General features: G+C 42.5%; 2 protein-coding genes across 5 annotated transcripts; one reads left to right on the top strand and one right to left on the bottom strand.

Moving 5' to 3' along the window:
- Positions 1-232: 232 nt before the first annotated feature.
- LOC143216260 (coiled-coil domain-containing protein 142) lies at positions 233-5,632 on the bottom strand. The gene is made up of 13 exons (XM_076439140.1): positions 4,384-5,632; positions 3,729-3,946; positions 3,504-3,636; positions 3,026-3,174; positions 2,756-2,943; positions 2,422-2,613; positions 2,214-2,353; positions 1,844-2,128; positions 1,652-1,768; positions 1,431-1,584; positions 1,244-1,361; positions 566-753; positions 233-395 (listed from the first exon to the last, which is right to left on the bottom strand). The coding sequence occupies exons 1-13, from the start codon at positions 4,552-4,554 to the stop codon at positions 259-261; spliced, it is 2,190 nt and encodes a 729-aa protein (XP_076295255.1). The 5' UTR covers positions 4,555-5,632; the 3' UTR covers positions 233-258.
- Positions 5,633-5,694: 62 nt separating this feature from the next.
- On the top strand, positions 5,695-7,329 carry LOC143216261 (uncharacterized). 4 transcript variants are annotated; one of them, XM_076439143.1, is made up of 5 exons: positions 5,695-5,835; positions 5,923-6,020; positions 6,094-6,539; positions 6,610-6,865; positions 6,933-7,329. In XM_076439143.1, the coding sequence occupies exons 1-5, from the start codon at positions 5,768-5,770 to the stop codon at positions 7,100-7,102; spliced, it is 1,038 nt and encodes a 345-aa protein (XP_076295258.1). In that variant the 5' UTR covers positions 5,695-5,767; the 3' UTR covers positions 7,103-7,329. The 4 variants fall into 4 exon arrangements, with proteins under 4 accessions (XP_076295258.1, XP_076295256.1, XP_076295257.1 ...); XM_076439141.1 differs by having other exon boundaries at positions 6,610-7,329; XM_076439142.1 differs by having other exon boundaries at positions 5,698-5,835; positions 5,910-6,020; positions 6,610-7,329.
- Positions 7,330-17,899: the final 10,570 nt, after the last annotated feature.

Below are 17,899 nucleotides of genomic sequence, written 5' to 3'. Positions count from 1 at the left end.
GGAAGGGGCTTCCGACCCTTACCGGGCTTCGCTCGCGCATAAATCGCTGCGAATTCGCACTGTAAGAACCTCTCTATTCCTGAAATTTGCGTACCAAGGTGGTCTGTGCTTATGATGCAATCCCAATCCTGGGGATTGAAACCCCCACAAAATAAAGAAAACTGATTCGCTACGTTCCCGCCACAGGAAAAATTGGAAAAGAGGAGACAACGAATTTCTTTCGATAATAAAGGTTTATTTGTGGATCGAAAGACCTCCTCAATCGGTGCAGCAGAACGTGTATCTTTTGGGAGCGCGTAGCTCGAGCCATTGTTCCTGGTTCGGCACGTACATTTCCGCAGGCATGCGTTCCAATCCAGGTGATTCCGGAGATCCACGTTCGTTCGTTCTGGTAACTGAAAAGTCGAATGAAGAGGAGCAAGCGTAAACAATATTTTATAGTTATAGTTGATAGAAGTTGCAAACTTGTCGTTATTACGATGCCAGAATATCCGCAAGATATTATGCCCATTTCCAACGGCTTAAAAAATGATCGACGCTAGGTCTTGATCTAGTCGTATCATACCGAGTCGTTTTTTCATCGAGATCGCCTCTCCGGGATGTCTCAAGAGAAGCCGACCAACTCCCTCGCAACGTCGCAGGACCTCGTTCTGCAGAAGATGGTTTCTCACCTCCTGCGAAATTATCGAGCAGCTCGTGACCCATTTCGACACGTACGCGAAGTCCGTGAGTAACTGCAACGCCCCGTACTCGCTGGAACATATTTCCGTGACTTATGGCACCCGATAAATCGCGCTCCGCCGAAGACTATGCTTCGGGGCTGACGATGTAGCGAAGTATTGTCTGCCGCGAGCAGGCCAATTTCTGAGATCAGCCGATAAAGCAAAACGGATATGTTTCTCTCTTCAACGGGACCACCCTGTCTTTCTCAGCGTCTTCCAAGCTGGTCTCACACCATCATCATTTTTCCGCCCTTGGTAATCCATCTGCTCTACTCCTCCTGGCTATAGTAAGCCTGAAGATGCTAGAAACAACTCATTTTGCAGATGGAGAGCTCCTGAGATTATTTTTCAAGATATTTGTAATTAATGTTCTTAAAAGAAAATAATGTTCTTAAATGAGTAAGAGGGGATTGAGACTGATTCAAGAAAAAATAAGTTTGAGATGCGTGAAGCATTTTGATTTATCTCGCTACATCGTCGTCTTTGAGAAACCCGATTCCAACAAAATCGTCGGGATTTACCTGAATTTAATTCTATGTAGGTATATGTAGTCGAGCCACGCCTCGCACATAATTCTGAGGATCATGTTCGACGTCTCGTGGTCGTCGATAACCTCCAGCACTGGGAGCAGAACCTTTTCTATGGAACGCACGCGCCCTTTTAGCGGAGGGAAACTCTTCAGGGGATAGTTTTAAAAGACTTTCCTACCGAAATACGTTTCTACGTAGAGGCTGGCTGCTGCTGGTGCCACGCTACTTCCGCGTCGCCAGTAGCTGGGCCTTGGGAAGCACATGTGCAGGTTTGCCAGGCTAACTACGCGACAGATCTTGGCGAGGGTGGCTATGCACTCGGCGGAACACTTCTGCAAATGCAACACAAAAGTAAACAGAAACGTCTTAGGATGAAGATAGTTTCATCATCATTTTTACTTGTAGCAAAGTCACGTTAACGTTGACTTCGGACACGATTTTCGCCCTCATCTTCCCGCAGACGTACACCTGAACGCTGACAGAGTCTGTAGACAGTTCGTTCGTGTGATCGGCGTGCTAAAACGAGAGACCATTGGCTGTGGTGAGTGGAGGAAAAGTTCGTGAATGATTCGCGTGCACGAATTAGAATACTTTTAAGTAAGAAAGCTCCTCAAGGCAGTTCGGTACGTCACCCTTCACGAGTAAGAAGAACACGTCCAGTTCCCATGTGTGGGCTATGATCTTCGCTTCCTGCACGATCCACAATCTAACAGTGTGCACCGAATGATCGAGTCGATGGAGGACCACGATCTGCTCTGATAGAGGCAGCTCCATCAACGGGGCACCGATCACCCATTCGCCACCTGCCTCGCATTCGTTGCTCAGCCTGACCAGCAGTTGAAACAACTCTGCGAACTTCTGGCCCGTGTCTGTACCCTGCAAAGCGTCTCCTAAGTTTCATTCCTGAGGTACAAAACTGTAACTTTAGCTATATTTCGTTTTATTCCAGTTCGCGACCAACCTCTGCAGGTGAAGCTCTGGACTGACATTGAAAAGCGGATGTGTAGGCGAGTCTGAACAGTTGGTCCCAGGCAGTGATGGTAGCGTGGTAGCCTAGAGCGTCGCAGAGGTTCTGCAGCGCAGGCCTTACAGTTTGCGGCACTGAAAATTGAAGAGGAATCTTCCTAAGTATCGAACTCCTATCACAAAAACATTTCTGAGGTCACTACCGCGATTTCTCTGGACAAATAGATTCAACCAGTCCTTAAGGTGCTGTGCCCCGTGACTGTGGTGGGTAGCAAGCGGTTCTGGGGACCACCACAAGATCACATGGTCCAGGATCCCAGACAAAGCGCCCCAGGCGACTTCCTGATAGTAGCTTTTCACCTTCTTCATCGCGCTGCCCCTCAGTCTCGTCTCACCTGCATATTTATCTCAATGTTTAATCATTCATCTCAATAAATTATGGGATCATATCATTGCAGATGCTAGAGGTTAATGGACTTTTCAGTGGTTGTACTACATGGAGGAGAAAGGGAACGATTTCTGAAATCTGTGGGGAACCTTTGACAGTCTTGAGGGCGTCGTTTCCCAACAAACGCGGCGAAACATCTTGCGCGACGTTCAACAGCCTGAGGACCTGCTCGTTCTGAGTATTGACCAGAGTCTGGATGCTCTCGACGTTCGACATCTCCATCTCGGTTCGCGATGAAGAGCTCTCGATCGGTGGCGTCAAGTGTCTCGTGAGGGCCCTGTAAATCAATTCTTCGTGAACAACGGGACTCGATGCCGAAGGAACAATAAAGAAGATTGCTTTCACAGGGTCCTCCGAACCGGTAGATCTCGATACTCGAATTCTCGGAGACGTCGCCGTCCCCGGTTTCCGTCGTTGCCGCGTCCAGGTTCTCGCGGGGCTCGTAATTCGCCAGGAGACAGTCGATCAGTTCGTGACAGGAATCCTCTGCCCTATTTTTCGCTAGGATCTGAAACCATTGCGGTCAATTAGTGCTTCTCTAGAGACTATTGTTACACAGGAAATTCATACGTTTCCTTATTAGAAAGCCCGTTAATAAATGTTAACACCAAAGTGCTCATCAAGATAGGAGCCTGATGTGAACTGCTGAAGATTAAGGAATCTTTGAAAATTTACTCTGAGCAATGTATTGAACCAATTTATTTGAAATTACAGGTACGCTAAACCACACTATTGAAGTAAATAAAATAATTTGTCTGGTTCAGAAAAGATACAAACAGTCTTGCTATAGTGATTTCAGACTTCAGGTGTATATAACATTTACATTCAGGTGTATACCTGCAAAATCCGGGTAACAGACATCTTTTTTAGCGGTTCAAGCATCTGCGGGCTGTCGTTGTGGAAGACATTCGTCGACGGGTCCGACACGTCGATGTCCATGTCGAGGATGTCGTTGTAAACGTTCACCAATCTAGAATGATGAAAAACTTTCAAGGAAAGTGACAGTTTTCTTTCGTAATCGAAACAGAGCATTAGAGTGACGATGAAAACCGATGTTCCCACCTGAAGACGACTCTGAGCAGCTCCTCGCTCCTGCAATCGACGATCTCGTTGATCAAATTCCGGCTGAACCGAGCTAGCACGTTCAGCTTCCGCTTCATCGACGTCAGAAAATAGCGCATCTTGTACTTGTATATCGGATGCGAGCTCAGGGTCTCCGAACAAATCGATTTGTACCCGTTCGTCACCTCCTCCACGTCGTTCGCAACACCGTTGTAGATCTGCACGGAGATCAGGCTATTCAGACCAGTGTATCAGCCTAAATTTTGAAGCAACTGCATATTTTCTATCACTAGAATTTTTAACACTTCTACCTCTGGACTTAACACTTTGTGCTCTGTCGGTACTTTAAACAATTTGTTTACACGTCGATTTTAATGCGAACTTGTGGAGGAAGTTGCTCTTTGCAATGAACGCTCAAAAATTGATCTGCGATTTTTTCTCACGATTTTATTAAATTTAAGGGAATGGAGCATTGAATTCTCCAGCGAGACAGCGTAATCGAAGAGACGAGCATAATTCACGGATCGAGGGGGCGGGTTGAGAGACGGGCCGGATAATTTTAACAATCGAGCAGCCCGCGCAGATCCGGTTTGATAATGAGAAACTAAACTGTGCGCCGACGGGGAACTTGCCGCGGCGGAAGTTAGTTTCGCACCTCCAGATCACAAGCCTGAACGTCTGTAATGTCCCGAATGATTAAGGCTATGCATTCCGCGAGGTTGCCCATTCTGTCGTCGAGAGAGGACGACTCGGCGAACCATTTCTCCAGGACACCGCCCGGAAGTGGCAGCCACTTGCTGATGTTTGCTCTGTAATTGTTATCCATGCGGCCCCCAACGTGTTCCCGCAGCTTCCGGTGCACGATCGAGTTCACCAGATCATCCTCTCGGTATTGGTCCCTTTACACTCCTGCTGGCATATCTTCCGTTCAACCAAGCATATTTTCAATAATATCTTTATTATTATAACTACCGAGCACCGAGAGGACTGACGTATATTGCTTTATCATAATGACAAGATTACATTTATTCAGACCTCTTACAATTGTTACTATACGTTCTTTAACCCTTCCTTAATTTATTCCGCAATTAATCCTGGGATTTTCACCTCGTTCATCTAGTACCTATGTAGTTCCAATTTTATTTTAGGCTCTGTTTAACGAACAATCATGCAATGAACAAATTTAAATTATTAGTGTCGTGCTCAATTGAGCTGATTTTAGTTTTCTATATATATGTCCACTGACATAGAAACACAACAATGTGAAATACGAAATATGAATGTCGTAGAAAATTTTATTGGATTCACACGAGAACGTATATACATATGTGAATCAAAAGCGAACGAAATATAATCTCTAATTTAAGTGCACCTTTCCTATCCGAACACTTCACTCCATTGTCAATAAATCGACCACTATCCTCAACGACATAGTGCACTAATAAAAACAAATATGAACCGATTATGAGACTTAATTTAGGGAAGGAACACGGTGTTGGCAAGTCAACAATCATACTAATCTCCACGGAGACGCCTGACGCATGGCAACGCTCCACTCTGAGACGCAAACTCGTCTGATTATAATCACTATACTATACGACTCGCGAAACTGATGACGTTCTCTTATTGATAAACGATAAGCGCAACGCACATTCTGCCACGATGACCGATCAGAAATCATGACAGATTTTTCAAAGAACTCCATTTCTTTGATAAGAATAGAATTATATCTTCAAATAAAATTAATTAACTTAATTTCCTGTTGGAGTGTTCAATGTATTCAGCCGCGAAGATTGTTTACGTTCTGTAGGTGATAACATGTCATGACGTAGCTGAGTCAACCAGTATCAGCTGAGACGTTATTCTTTCGTCTTTTCGAGTATCATTGTAGCGTCGGGCGATTACTTTAGCATTTGAATGTATTAGTTGCCGGAGCGAGTGTAACACGAGACCAGGCGACTAAGTTGAATTGCAAGCGGTTCCGAATATTTTGCCGTGTGTAATGTGCAGACTATTCGATACTGTGTATTGAATATTCTATGGTGTGTTTACGTAACCTGTGGTTAATTATCGCTGACAGATTTTACAGTACCGGACGGAAACATGGGTAAACATTTTCCTTCGGTTTTAGAAGCGCAGCGCTTTCCGTTCGTTCTTGCATGAATATCTTCATACTTTTAGGTAATTCCGACAGTAAAGCAGAAAACAAAGAATCCAATTCGGAGGCTCCACGACGTCCTTCTCCTGTAGTTCCATCGCTGATAGATTTTACAGTACCAGACGGAAACATGGGTAAACATTTTCTTCGGTTTTAGAAGCGCAGCGCTTTCCGTTCGTTCTTGCATAAATATCTTCATACTTTTAGGTAATTCCGACAGTAAAGCAGAAAACAAACAATCCAAATCGGAGGCTCTACGACGTCCTTCTCCTATAGTTACATCCATTGCTCCACTTCGTCGTGCTCCTATAGTTCCATCCATTGCTCCACGACGTCCTGCTCCTATAGTTCCATCCGTTGCTCCACCTCAGCCGTTTTTGACAATGAACGACTTTTCTGAAAATTGGCGCTTGTGGAAGCAGACTTTCTTACAGTACAAAGCATCCATAGAAGGATCCACTCAAACAGATTGGGAGAACACCCTTTTGAATTTAATGGGTCCGATCGGACAGGAGATTTATACCGTGATCAAGTCTCGATACCAAAGAATGAACCTGACCATGTTACTCAAAGAATTCGATGAATATTCTGTATTCGCAGCGAAGAGGAGGCTGCCTCGTGAAAGTATTTATGAATACATGGATGATTTACAGGTACAGAGAATTCGAACTTTCTAAAAGTGTTCTGCAAGCATCTAGCAGTTTTATAGTTCTGATTTTTCAGGCAATCGTCAGAAACAAGAACTTGCCGAATGGAGAAGATCGAATCAAAGATAGAATTTGGGTAGAGATCAACGAGTCCGAGTTTACCAATGCTGCGAAGAAGCTTATACCAACATTTGAATTTTCATCTGCATATAAGAGCTTGACCCTGAAGCAGGTTGCATTCCTCTGGGATTTTTACCTCACACAAAATAATTGCAGCAAATGTGGGAACGAGCACACGGATTCAAATAGCTGTCCAGCGATTGGCAAGCAATGTAAGAAGTGCAATAAATTCGATCATTATACCAGAAGATGTCCACTTTCCTTCTTGAACAACTGCAGATATTGCGGAGGCATGCACAGATTCAAACAGTGTCCCGCTTACAATGAAATGTGTACCAAGTGTAATAAACCAAACCATTTCTATTGGAAATGTCAATCCATACAAATATTGCAATGCCGCTTCTGTGGAATGTCCCATTCTGCTGATAGATCAATATGTCCAGCAATAAACTCATTCTGCTTATACTGCAACGCGAGAGGACATTTCAGCTCTAGGTGTAATAATAGACCACGACGTGGCAGAATCTAGTCTACCAGAAAAAATCTACAAATTATTTTAATAACAAGATGGCAAATGACGCTTTATTGCATGGTATAAGTGTAGTACAATCACATATGTTACTCTATTTTCATATATATATGTATAATTCAAAATATATTTTTACTACCAACAGAACTTTCTCCTTCCTCCTGTACCAAACGTTTCTTCTCCCATTTCATTTTCTCCCATTGAGACTGTAATATATTGTTTTGTCCCTTTGTACGGTAATACCTAAAACCGAGAATGATATTTGTATATAAATCTTTTTAAAATTTAGACAGACGTTCCAGTAGATCTTAAGCCACTTACTAACGGTACTCTGAGCGTGCTGTTGGAATTAATAAAGTCATTATGTTCAATGTACCGACTATATCATGTACAGGTACCTATTTAGTGACTACTAGCACGTGTTCAGAACCCATAAGAGAGTTAAGGTACCATATACCTTAAACACAGTGTATTTTTCCTGACAAAGAGATGGTATAGTTCTATAGTACATTTTAAATGAAATATAAGTTTGTCTATACATAGAACCATGATAACCCAAGCCTCGAGAAAAAGGAAAAATCTTTGAATTATTAAGATTCCACTGTATTTCATAAATTGATATCTTGTTCTGGTATAACTTTTATCAGCCCTTGTATGAAATTTGCAATGTTAAGGATCATTCTTACCCATACAGCATAATGGCAATTATTCGAGTTCTTAATGTATATCTCACTGATGCTTAGGTTGTTGAAATAAATTGGTATCTCCGAATTATTTCCCGGTGTCAGAGATAAAAGGATAGCAGATGTCTCCGTTTTTGGAACAAGTTCTCCCAAAGTTTGGATATTGTTTTAATACGATTCTCTTGGTAATCCTCGAAAGAACAGTGTATGGAGATGTCCTCAACGAACATGGGAATATATGGAATATCATCGTACAAAAGGTTGTTACGCTTTCTCAAAGGAATACTCCAGTTTTCAGGACTTCCCGGCTTGTGTCAAAAACTCTGCTTGTATATAACAGGAATATTTATGTTTTTATCCTCCCCCCTTTTTCGCAGTGCCCTCTATGGACAAGTTCCAAACATGATCGTGAAAAGTAAGGGAGGATTAATTCGGGTTGAAGAACTTTTAAGGATTTAAATTAAAGGATTAAACTTTGCGATTAGGTCATTTATTTTCAAAAGAACAACATGCGAGATCATAATAAAAAATCGATAAAAACCGACCACCAGCATGGTGCAAATTGATTCTTGCCGTTCTTTCCATAGCGTATCATGTAAACAGCGGCAAAAATTATTTGTTTAACGCGATTCCGCGTAGTGGCAAAACGCTCAAACTATTAGCTAAAATTACCAGCAAATGATTAGTCTATCCACAAGATACTATCTTACGCCCTCTAGGATATATTCTAGCTCCATCCAGAGAAACAGAAGGCCACCGACGGCATTTTGTCGGTGAAGAAGACCACTGAGGAGATTCTTGTCGCGATGCATCGGTGAGAATGCGAATTATCACGAAACCATATGGATTATTATTAAATATTACATTCTCCGCCATATTTCAGACGATGTTTTGGCACTATTTAGAACTTTTAGCGATGTGGTATTTCAGATCACTGTAAGTTCCACGTTATCCCCGCGCCCACTCACGCCCACTTACTGGTCCCGCTGAATAACACAGGAGCTGGCAGTCTTTAATAGTATCTCGTCGGTGGCGGAAACACCGACTAATTACAGACTCGTCTGTGGACTAATCTGGACTAATAATATTAAATTTTTCTTGGTTCTGTCAGGTTCTGTATGTACATTGTACATAAATCATTTTAATTTTTAGTATTTTCACACTAGCCCCATCTGGTGTTCCAAAAAATTATCAATTGATGGTTTTGGCTAACAGTTTGAGCGTTTTGTCACTACGTGTAACGACGCTGAATATATATTTCACGGCGCAGTTAATTCGTGCCGCTTTATACATTATGTTTTACGGCAAAAGCGGCACGAATTTGTCAAAAGCTTAAAAAATCATGATAAAACTATTAATTCCTAACAAATTACGTGTTTATTTGAAAGTAGTGATGCAATGATCGGCCCCTATGTCTCCGTTGTTGTAATTTACGGTGCTCGGTGCCAAGATTTTCGCAATCGTGTATTCATAGGCGGAGAACAGGCCTATTGGAATTTACTATTACACAAATTTCGATGGCTTGGTCTGGCCACTCGATTTTCTCAAGTACATTATTTCACCGACCATGACGACCGAGCACGATAATCGTTTTTCCTGGACGAACAGCTAGTACCTTACGTGTTTCGGCGCTGTTATTACAATATCATCAACTTTTTCATTCGTTGCCCTATTATTTAACCACTTCCTTGATCGCTCGACTCTATAGGAAAAACTCGAATCAACTCACCGATTGTCGAACACGAATCGAACTTATTAAAATCCTGATTTCACCGTTTGTGCAACGCTTCCGCGGGACGAAGGATCCGGTCCTGCGAACTCGCTGAAAAAATTCAATGGAACAGTAAGCTTTCTACAACGTTTTTTTCATTTAATGCTTCACCTACGCGCGGGTTTCTTTTTTATTTAGGCATTCGAAACATTATACAAGGCGATGCAACGCAAACATGTATACTCCATACAAAACAGAATAACTGATTCAATAAAGTAGAAAGCTTCCAACAAAGTTTCTTTCACTTCACAGTTCACCTACCTGTACTTTTCCTTTTTATTCAAGAATTCGAGACCTCGTATTAAACTGCGAACTTCTACACAAAATAAAAATTATCTACGTCAACTTCGAATGGCAGGAGTTAAAAATTTACTTCTACTTTTGATCAATTTATGATTCGATTAACAGTCGTCTCGTTTAAAGTGTTAGAAAACAAGAAAGATCGATTTTCAATCGTCTAACAGGTAACTTTTCAAAGCGAACGAATATATATTAAGATTATATTAAGATTAAAGAATCTTATCAGTTTCCAATGAACCGAGGCTGGCACCGGCAAAATCCGTGAAAAATCGAACATTGGAAGTACTCGGAATGCTGATTCGAACGAGAGCGACGACTAAACTCGTCTTCGTCGGGCGTAGTTCAATAAATCGCAATCAAAGGAGCTCGACGAGCTGCGTGGCTCCCTCCTCGAAACGGGCTTTGATTCAACGTTCCCCACAGATTGGCAGTCACCATTTTTCGCCGCCTCTTTACGACCTGGCCCGCAATTTGCCTGTCATAAACCGAGCCGCCTCGAGCGAAAACTCCTGAAACGATTTTCCAGCGGCTCTGGCGGCTTTCTACGCGCAAATCGTGGTCGTAATTTTTCGGGGAACGAATCCACGGATTTTCTAAGAGGTCCGGGGAGCCTCGAGGCCGAGGATCAATTTATTGGTGGTCTGGAATCGCGAAAAACTTGGCGGAATTCGCGTCTGCATTAATTATTGTGCATTATTAATCATTCACAGACCAGTACTAGGATTTGATGTTTTGTAATCTTCTCTTGTTTCATTTTTAGACCTATTTCTATAAAGTGGCGAATTATGAGATAATGGTCTCACAATCAGTGGTCCAACGGATTCGGTGTAAATCACGGAAATAGCCTAATGAGATGCTCGTTGCGGCTGGTTTGATCGAAAGTGGTTTCCGCGCAGGCACGTGGTTCGCGCTCGGCCTGAAAACACAGTCGCATAACACGCGGGAATCAGGTTAATTCGCTTGCTGCTCGGCCTACCCGTGGGCCCGAGACTGAGTTGTTACATCAGGTTTGCGATCGCTCTATGTACTGTTTGAAAACACTCGATTAATCCACCTTGGAATGCTGTTGATCCTCTAACTTCGCTCTGAACGACTATTCCGTGAGATCATTAGATCATAAGCACAGCCAATGTAACATTTTATCAGTTACCTGGTGGCTTGGACCTTATTATAGTACACTAAATTCTGTCTTTGAGTAATACAGTTTCAATATACTCTTCGAAACGATGTATTTATTTAGTCGACACACAAATGACAGTGACAGATCATTATTGGCTTTAAAAGGTTTTGGTGTTTGAGAAATAACGCGTTAAAATGTAAAAATCTTTATTAATCTCACTTTATTAAGCACAGAGGAGCGAAATACTCTTGACTTCAGAAAACCAGACGAACTTGTAGATACAGAAACTTTGTTATTGACTATTAGGTTTGCATATAGGGATTCCGGGCGAAAACGTTAAGGGTAATGAAATTCGCCCCTCGAAATTGACTGTCGTGGCAGGACCTCTGCCATCTTTTTCTCAGCGTCGCGTCGTCGTTCCGTCCGACTAACGAATAGGAAATTAGGTTGTTACAACGGAACGACGTCCTTGTGCCAGGATCTCGCGTCCCTCGCGTGTAAACTGTTCGTAATAAAATCCTATCAGGTGTGACACCCTCGAGGATGACCCAAAAATAGCCTCGAAATCTAATATCCAGTCCATTCATCGTCCTCCGGCGCAGTCGAGCCTTCAAAGTTAAGCTAGAAGGACGTTATTCGTATCATTAAAAATTGTCTACCTTGTGTAAATTGTTCACTGTGATAAAATTTTAATGAGGTGTGACTCGTTTAACCCTTAAAGATGACACCAAAGTAATTTCTAAATCTGATACTTACCTCAATCATCCTTGTGCACAGTCGAATCTCCAAACTGATCGCTATCCGAATCATTAAAAATTTTCTAAAGCCTCCAGGGACGTTAGTTTGCGTGCGTCCCCGGATACGAAGACGAAATCGCGGCAGAGTAAGTTCCTTTTCAAGGTGAGAAAGATCGAATGCTTTCCTGGAAGATCGAGGGCGCGGTAAAGAGACGGAAAACACGGCTAACGAGCCCGTCGCGCAACGAAGGTAACGCCGCGACCTCATAAAAGGTGCATTCGTATTGCTAATTGCGTCTTCGGTGGGTTGCGCCGCCTTCCGAGTAACAAACTAGCAATTTACTCGCTGCGTCACGCACATCGAGCGTCCATGAGCTGAATTCGACTGCAACGGAAACCAGAGACGTCCACTTCCGGCGGTGATGCGAGACCGGGTCGCGAATTTTACCGATCGAACCAGTTTGCTTCCCCGATTCGCGGAAATACACCGTTTGATCGCCAACTTCAACGATCCAGAATTAAATCAAGAGCAAAATTAATCGCTGATTTAAAGGATTTTTGTGAGTACATAGTCTGCAAGGATCTCTGATACTTTTCGACAGTTTTATGTTGTCCTAAAGCAGTTCAAGATCGAAGATAAGTATGACGGACGGCAATTTCAGAAGCGGAAATTCCCAGTTTATCGATCGCGATACGTGCTCTTTGAAATTTGCTTGCCCGGGATAGAAAGTTGTTAGCCTGAATGACTCATTCTAGGATTCGCAACCGGAACAGATTCGGCTACGCACTGCAGAATGTTACCTGCTCCAACTCTCGAACGTGGGTGAACGTTTCTATAAATCGTTCCTATAGATCGCTTCTACGCGACGGATCAAGGATCACGGGATTGCCCGTGTGGTTCAAGGGAGGTCGCAGTTTAATTGTCTCGTGTCCGGCCGATGACTGGTCCATTCATCATAACTAAAGTCGTCTCGCGATCTTTACTCTTTCCATTCATCATAACTAGACTGCGGAGTTATATGCAAGATAAAAATTCTCTGCATTCATTACAGTGCTACATATACATTTATTTCTTCTAAAATGTCAAAAGATGTTTTACAAGATTTTTAGCAAGATCAGGTCCGAATCGAGATCAAATCAACTCTGAAAGAAAAGCGCCATTTTTAGAGGGTCAAAAGATTCTGCCATTTGGTTTTGGTGACATTAAAAAAATGGAACTCAGTGACAAAAGTGGTATCGATGGAGGCTCACGTGATTTCCCGGCGTATCTGCGATGCACTGAAGTTCTCAATGAGACTCGTCAATGTCAGATCGACGTCCGTCATTGAGAAAGGTGCTCGAAAACCACAAATTTGCATGATCCACAGTCGAGTGATCGCAATGACCGAGGACGTTGTCGCAGCGGGTTAATGGAGCGCGACGTGACACGGAGGACTTCCAATTCGCGGATAATTAGATCGTTTGCAGTCCGAAGATGCAATTAGAACGACAACTGGAACGCGTACGGTACGAAATCAGGGCGCAAGGTGTTCCTGGTTACCATTTGCGGCATTGGTCTTAGAAAAACGTCAATCGGAATTCTTCCGCGTGAACACGAATCACTTCTGGAGGCCTCATGGAAACCTAATCGATAACCGATAACCATTTACATGCCACGTGATGACTTAATCACTTAGAACAGAAACAAAAAAAGGCGTTCAATGATAGCATGTTCGGAGTGAATCAGAACACCGGCGATGTCGCCACGAGGACGACACTATTAAAAAAAGAAAACTCGCTATGAAAATGATTTTCTTTGCTTTGTACGGAGGACACTTTCGTCCGTAGCGAGTATAGTTTCAGTCGCGGCGAGACGAAATTACGTAAGATCGAGTATAAATAGTGATCAACGGCGTAAAAAGAGTTCACGGTGCTTAAATAGTTGTTATTTAATCGTTGCCCCATTCACCGATCGTTGAAGCGCCGATTAGATAATCCGATCGATGAAATCGATTTTCTGAGGCACGTTCGACGTTTTCATAATTCCAATGATTTTTGTGCGAGCCTTGAGACAACAAGATCTCCGCGGAGACGTCTCCTTCGATCGGTAGGATCGTCGTTAGACTTTCATAAGGATCCTTACCGATCATCCGCACAATTAGTCGCAGAATTTTACAATACGTCCCTCGGTAATTGCACGGTACACTGTCGGCCTTCGTCTTTTTTTTCATACCGAGTCTCTCCTCGTCTTTCTTTCTCTCTTCTGCTCGATCCAGCAGTATTCGTGCCGATTTAATAAGCGCAGGTGAAACGAAGCGAGGATCGAAAATGCAAAGAAGGACGCCTCCTTAGGATGATCAAGGTCCGAGCGAATACTTTCGATATTTTAGCCTTTCGCAGGCCAAAAGTATCGACCACTTTTCTATATTCCACTGCTAGCGTTTAGTAATCATTTAAAGAATTTAATGTTTGATTAATTCGTATACGATCTTTTCTTAATGACCAGTGCACCTGGCATTAAATAAAAAGGACATATCGACATAAAGATTGAAGGGGTTAAGAAGTTTCTTTTAGCAAAAATGAGTAGACAATGGCTCCGGTCTCGGAAGATAAGATCTTGCTGACTGGTAGTTGATTTAAACGCGTTGGATCCCACGGAACTGTTTCGCGCGCATTCAACTTTCAATTTAGCGGCTTATTACCCGCGATAAACCGTAATTGAAATTACTCGATCGATCGGCGAGTATTTCGATCGAGATTGGCTGCAAACGATCCTTTACAGCAGCGGTTCCCATATCATTTCGATCAGTGATTCCCTTCTCGAGAAAAAATCTCTTCTCCTTCCACGGATCGTTCATAACTCTTTAAAATCTATTACGTACATTCGTTCATAAATCTTTGTAGATCATTCTATGTAACTCGGGAGCTATTTTCATTAGGGAAATTGTTCATAGAAGTTAGAAGCTGCTGTTTTAGATCGATTATGCCAAATGGATCATAATGAAATGGTTCGACTGAGAATATTACAGGGCGCTCCACAAGCCGTGAACTAATTTAGTTTTGAATAAAATCTCTAGAGAATTGTATGCTGTTAATAAATTGTTTGAAATTATATTCACTGAATTTTCTACATACAAGTTTCAAACTCCGAACAGAAATCAACAAATCAAGATATTTACATAATTCTAGACAAGTCTGGGACTTGCGAACGAGACTGGGTGCAATTTTAAAAATAAAACAGAAGAATCAAGTGTATAGATTTGTGACAAAAACTGGATATCATTATTTTGTCGCAACCGAAAGAAGAGAAGTTGAATTTTCGTTGAGATACCAAGCCGCCCCGAGCACTCTATTTCGTCATTTACATAATACGCACGATTATATTCATATAATGTGTTACCGATTTCATGCGAACACTTTCTGCGAACGGTAGTCCGTCGCGTTGTAATGACCGGACGCTCGTAAAGCGTTTGATTTACGTGAATACGGCGACGATATTGCGCAACCGGTTTATAAGTAATAGGTAGACCGAACTGGAATTTCGGTCATTTCGATTAATCGATCATTCTGCGTCGTTTCGATCGGGGCCGATGACTACCGAAAGTGCGCTGCTTGAAAAACGAACGCAAATGTATGCAAATGGTCCTAGGGAACTGGTTTCAGGGATAATTGCTCACGCGACTCGCCGATTGATCTAGATTCCTGGCCGAGCGTAACTCAGTGTTTACAAGTCTCTAGTCCACATTCTGCGAGACGCGTGCTTCGCATTTTCTGCGAAATTCTTGCATCGAATCCACACTTCGACACCTGTAAACAGTTCTGAAAATAACTGTTTCAAATGTTTCATTTATTATTTTTCATCGATGAAACTTTCAGTGTCTAATAGCTGACAAAATATCAAAATGTCGAAATTGAATTTTTTCGGGAAAGTGAATGGCTGTAATAGTGTAAAGGGATGGATAGAGTGGAGAAAAAGCGAGAAATCAGCAGCGACACGGTCGATGATCAGGGATCCATATTCCGAGATCAACCGAAATTAGGAGTTCCAGGCTGGCCGATCGTTCAAGGACTAACCTTCCACAGGTGCCCATGGTATTGGAAAGCATCGGAGGTATCCTTGCACCGTGTCGCGGCTGAAAGCCAGCTAATTATCGGGTTAAGGCCGACGATTCCATTTTCGACGAAGGTTGAGTGTGCTATGTGACCAGAAGCACGTCACCGGCCGTTTCCTTGCCCTTTCTTCGAACTGGCATTTCCGGCTGTAAAAAACATTGCAACATCGATTTCTCATACTTTTTCGCAATTTTATTCAGCATTCATAAGCATCTGTTTTTGGATGAAATATTGGATTTGTATTCATCCTTTGTATAGAACACAAAGTTCTATAACACGTTTCGTTCTTTCACATTTTTCTGTCACTCTCTTCGATCGATCGTCGACATTAGGTGCCCATAGCTCGAACCCTAGGTTCCCTCAATGCCAACGAAGGGACAGAAATCGTAAAACCGATCGCCGCAGGAGACAGGCGTCCTCGTCGCTCCAAAATTGCGATCCCCTTGACTAATCGATCGCGTTTCCGACTTGAATCGTGCATGCAGATTCAACGACGCGTCCTTGCCACGCCGATCTCGGGTCTCTGCGAAACCACCAAGAGGAAAATCGTTGCTCGACGGTTTTTCTACTGATTTCCGTCCGACGAGATCCTCAGCCGCCGGTTTCGCGATAACCGTCGTCGGATGACACCGATCCGACGATCCCACAGGCCGAAGCGAACAATCTGCGTCGGCGGAAACCGCGACAAGTCTCAATCAACGATCACCGATCGCCTTGTAGACAACGACGATCGTGGCACGCGGCTCTCAAATCTACAAAAAGTAGCTCGAAGTGTGATTGCTAGTATGTTGCAATTGCTCGACGACACGCGGTTGTATGTACTAGGGGGACCGGAACGTAATGTGGTTTTTGCGCAAGTCAACATTTGACTGATAATAACAGCTAACTTTGTACACCTACGTTGCTGAGTACATGGCTGCAGGTTCAGGAGACTAGTGCTGTTTTGTACAAAAATATTGTTATTTTAGAGGTTATGTGCGAAATGACCGATTCAAATCCAGAAGAGGTGCACATTCGGCAATGTATGCTATTTGCAAATAAGACTCAAACAAAATCAAAGAGTTAGGTTGGGAAGTATTATCACACCCACCTTATTCACTCTATTTGTTCAGGTCAATGCAGCATTTTTTAAGTGAAAAAATTCCGAAATGTAGAAGAGCTAAAAACTGGACTTTCTACATTTTTTTTTATCACAAACCATCCATATTCTACCGATCAGGAATTGAGAAGTTACTTACTAGGTGGCAGAAAGTCATTGATGAGGATGGTGACTATTTCACTGATTTACTATAATACTTTAATTTTACAAAAAAAATACGACATTACATGGTAGGTACAACAGAAAATGAAATTTTTCGAGCCCAACGATTTTCCAACGTAAAAAATTCTTTGTACACATTCTACAATGGCTTATCTTAATCATACGTTAACTATCTTAATTATTATCATCCGTGGTTGTTACCATGCCATCCAGGAGATTTCTATATTTGTAAGCAAGCGACGAACTCCACGAGATCGTAATTGTAAGTTCATTTTTGGCAGAGTTCAAGAAGGAAAAGGAACAAAATTTGACCACAGTTTCTTGTTACCGGAATGACATCATCGATTACACTCACAGATCCGGATTCCTATCGTGATCACGATGACTATAATCGCTCGGAAGCGTCACCATCGCTAACGATCCTTTTAATAGGGATCGCGTGGGTAATCCGCGTTAATTTGATTTTGCAATGACAATCGTAATCCAGGAATTCGCGTTCCTAGATGACGGGAGATGCTTTTTCATTGGTTTTTACTGCTCTGGTTGATCTTACGCGTGGATTCGATTAGGCAAATTATGGTACGTGATTACCGTTGACTCACGGGAATAAATTGAATCGATTTAGTTGCAACAATTTTCCTTATGAGAGGCTGCACTTTATTGTCTCCGGGAGACTGGCGCTGTCATGAACAGAGGTTTTTCCGGGTTTGTTCATGCAGTTGTCTGAATATTTAAATAGTTTTTAGTGAGAGT

This window comes from Lasioglossum baleicum, chromosome 15 (assembly GCF_051020765.1).
Source record: "Lasioglossum baleicum chromosome 15, iyLasBale1, whole genome shotgun sequence".
Lineage (NCBI taxonomy): Eukaryota > Metazoa > Arthropoda > Insecta > Hymenoptera > Halictidae > Lasioglossum > Lasioglossum baleicum.
Note: the sequence above shows the minus strand (reverse complement) of the source record. Positions and strands in the feature narration are given on the sequence as shown.

What these genes read in the sequence shown, in the direction of transcription:
- LOC143216260 (XM_076439140.1), bottom strand. Translation starts at nt 4,554, where the DNA reads ATGGATAACAATTACAGAGCAAACATCAGCAAGTGGCTGCCACTTCCG. An exon ending in TTAACGTGACTTTGCTACAA is followed by an intron (nt 1,585 to 1,651) that starts GTAAAAATGATG and finishes TTGCATTTGCAG; the next exon opens with AAGTGTTCCGCCGAGTGCAT. An exon ending in CTACATAGAATTAAATTCAG is followed by an intron (nt 754 to 1,243) that starts GTAAATCCCGAC and finishes AATATGTTCCAG; the next exon opens with CGAGTACGGGGCGTTGCAGT.
- LOC143216261 (XM_076439141.1), top strand. Translation starts at nt 5,768, where the DNA reads ATGGTGTGTTTACGTAACCTGTGGTTAATTATCGCTGACAGATTTTAC. An exon ending in AGTACCGGACGGAAACATGG is followed by an intron (nt 5,836 to 5,922) that starts GTAAACATTTTC and finishes TAATTCCGACAG; the next exon opens with TAAAGCAGAAAACAAAGAAT. An exon ending in AGTACCAGACGGAAACATGG is followed by an intron (nt 6,021 to 6,093) that starts GTAAACATTTTC and finishes TCATACTTTTAG; the next exon opens with GTAATTCCGACAGTAAAGCA.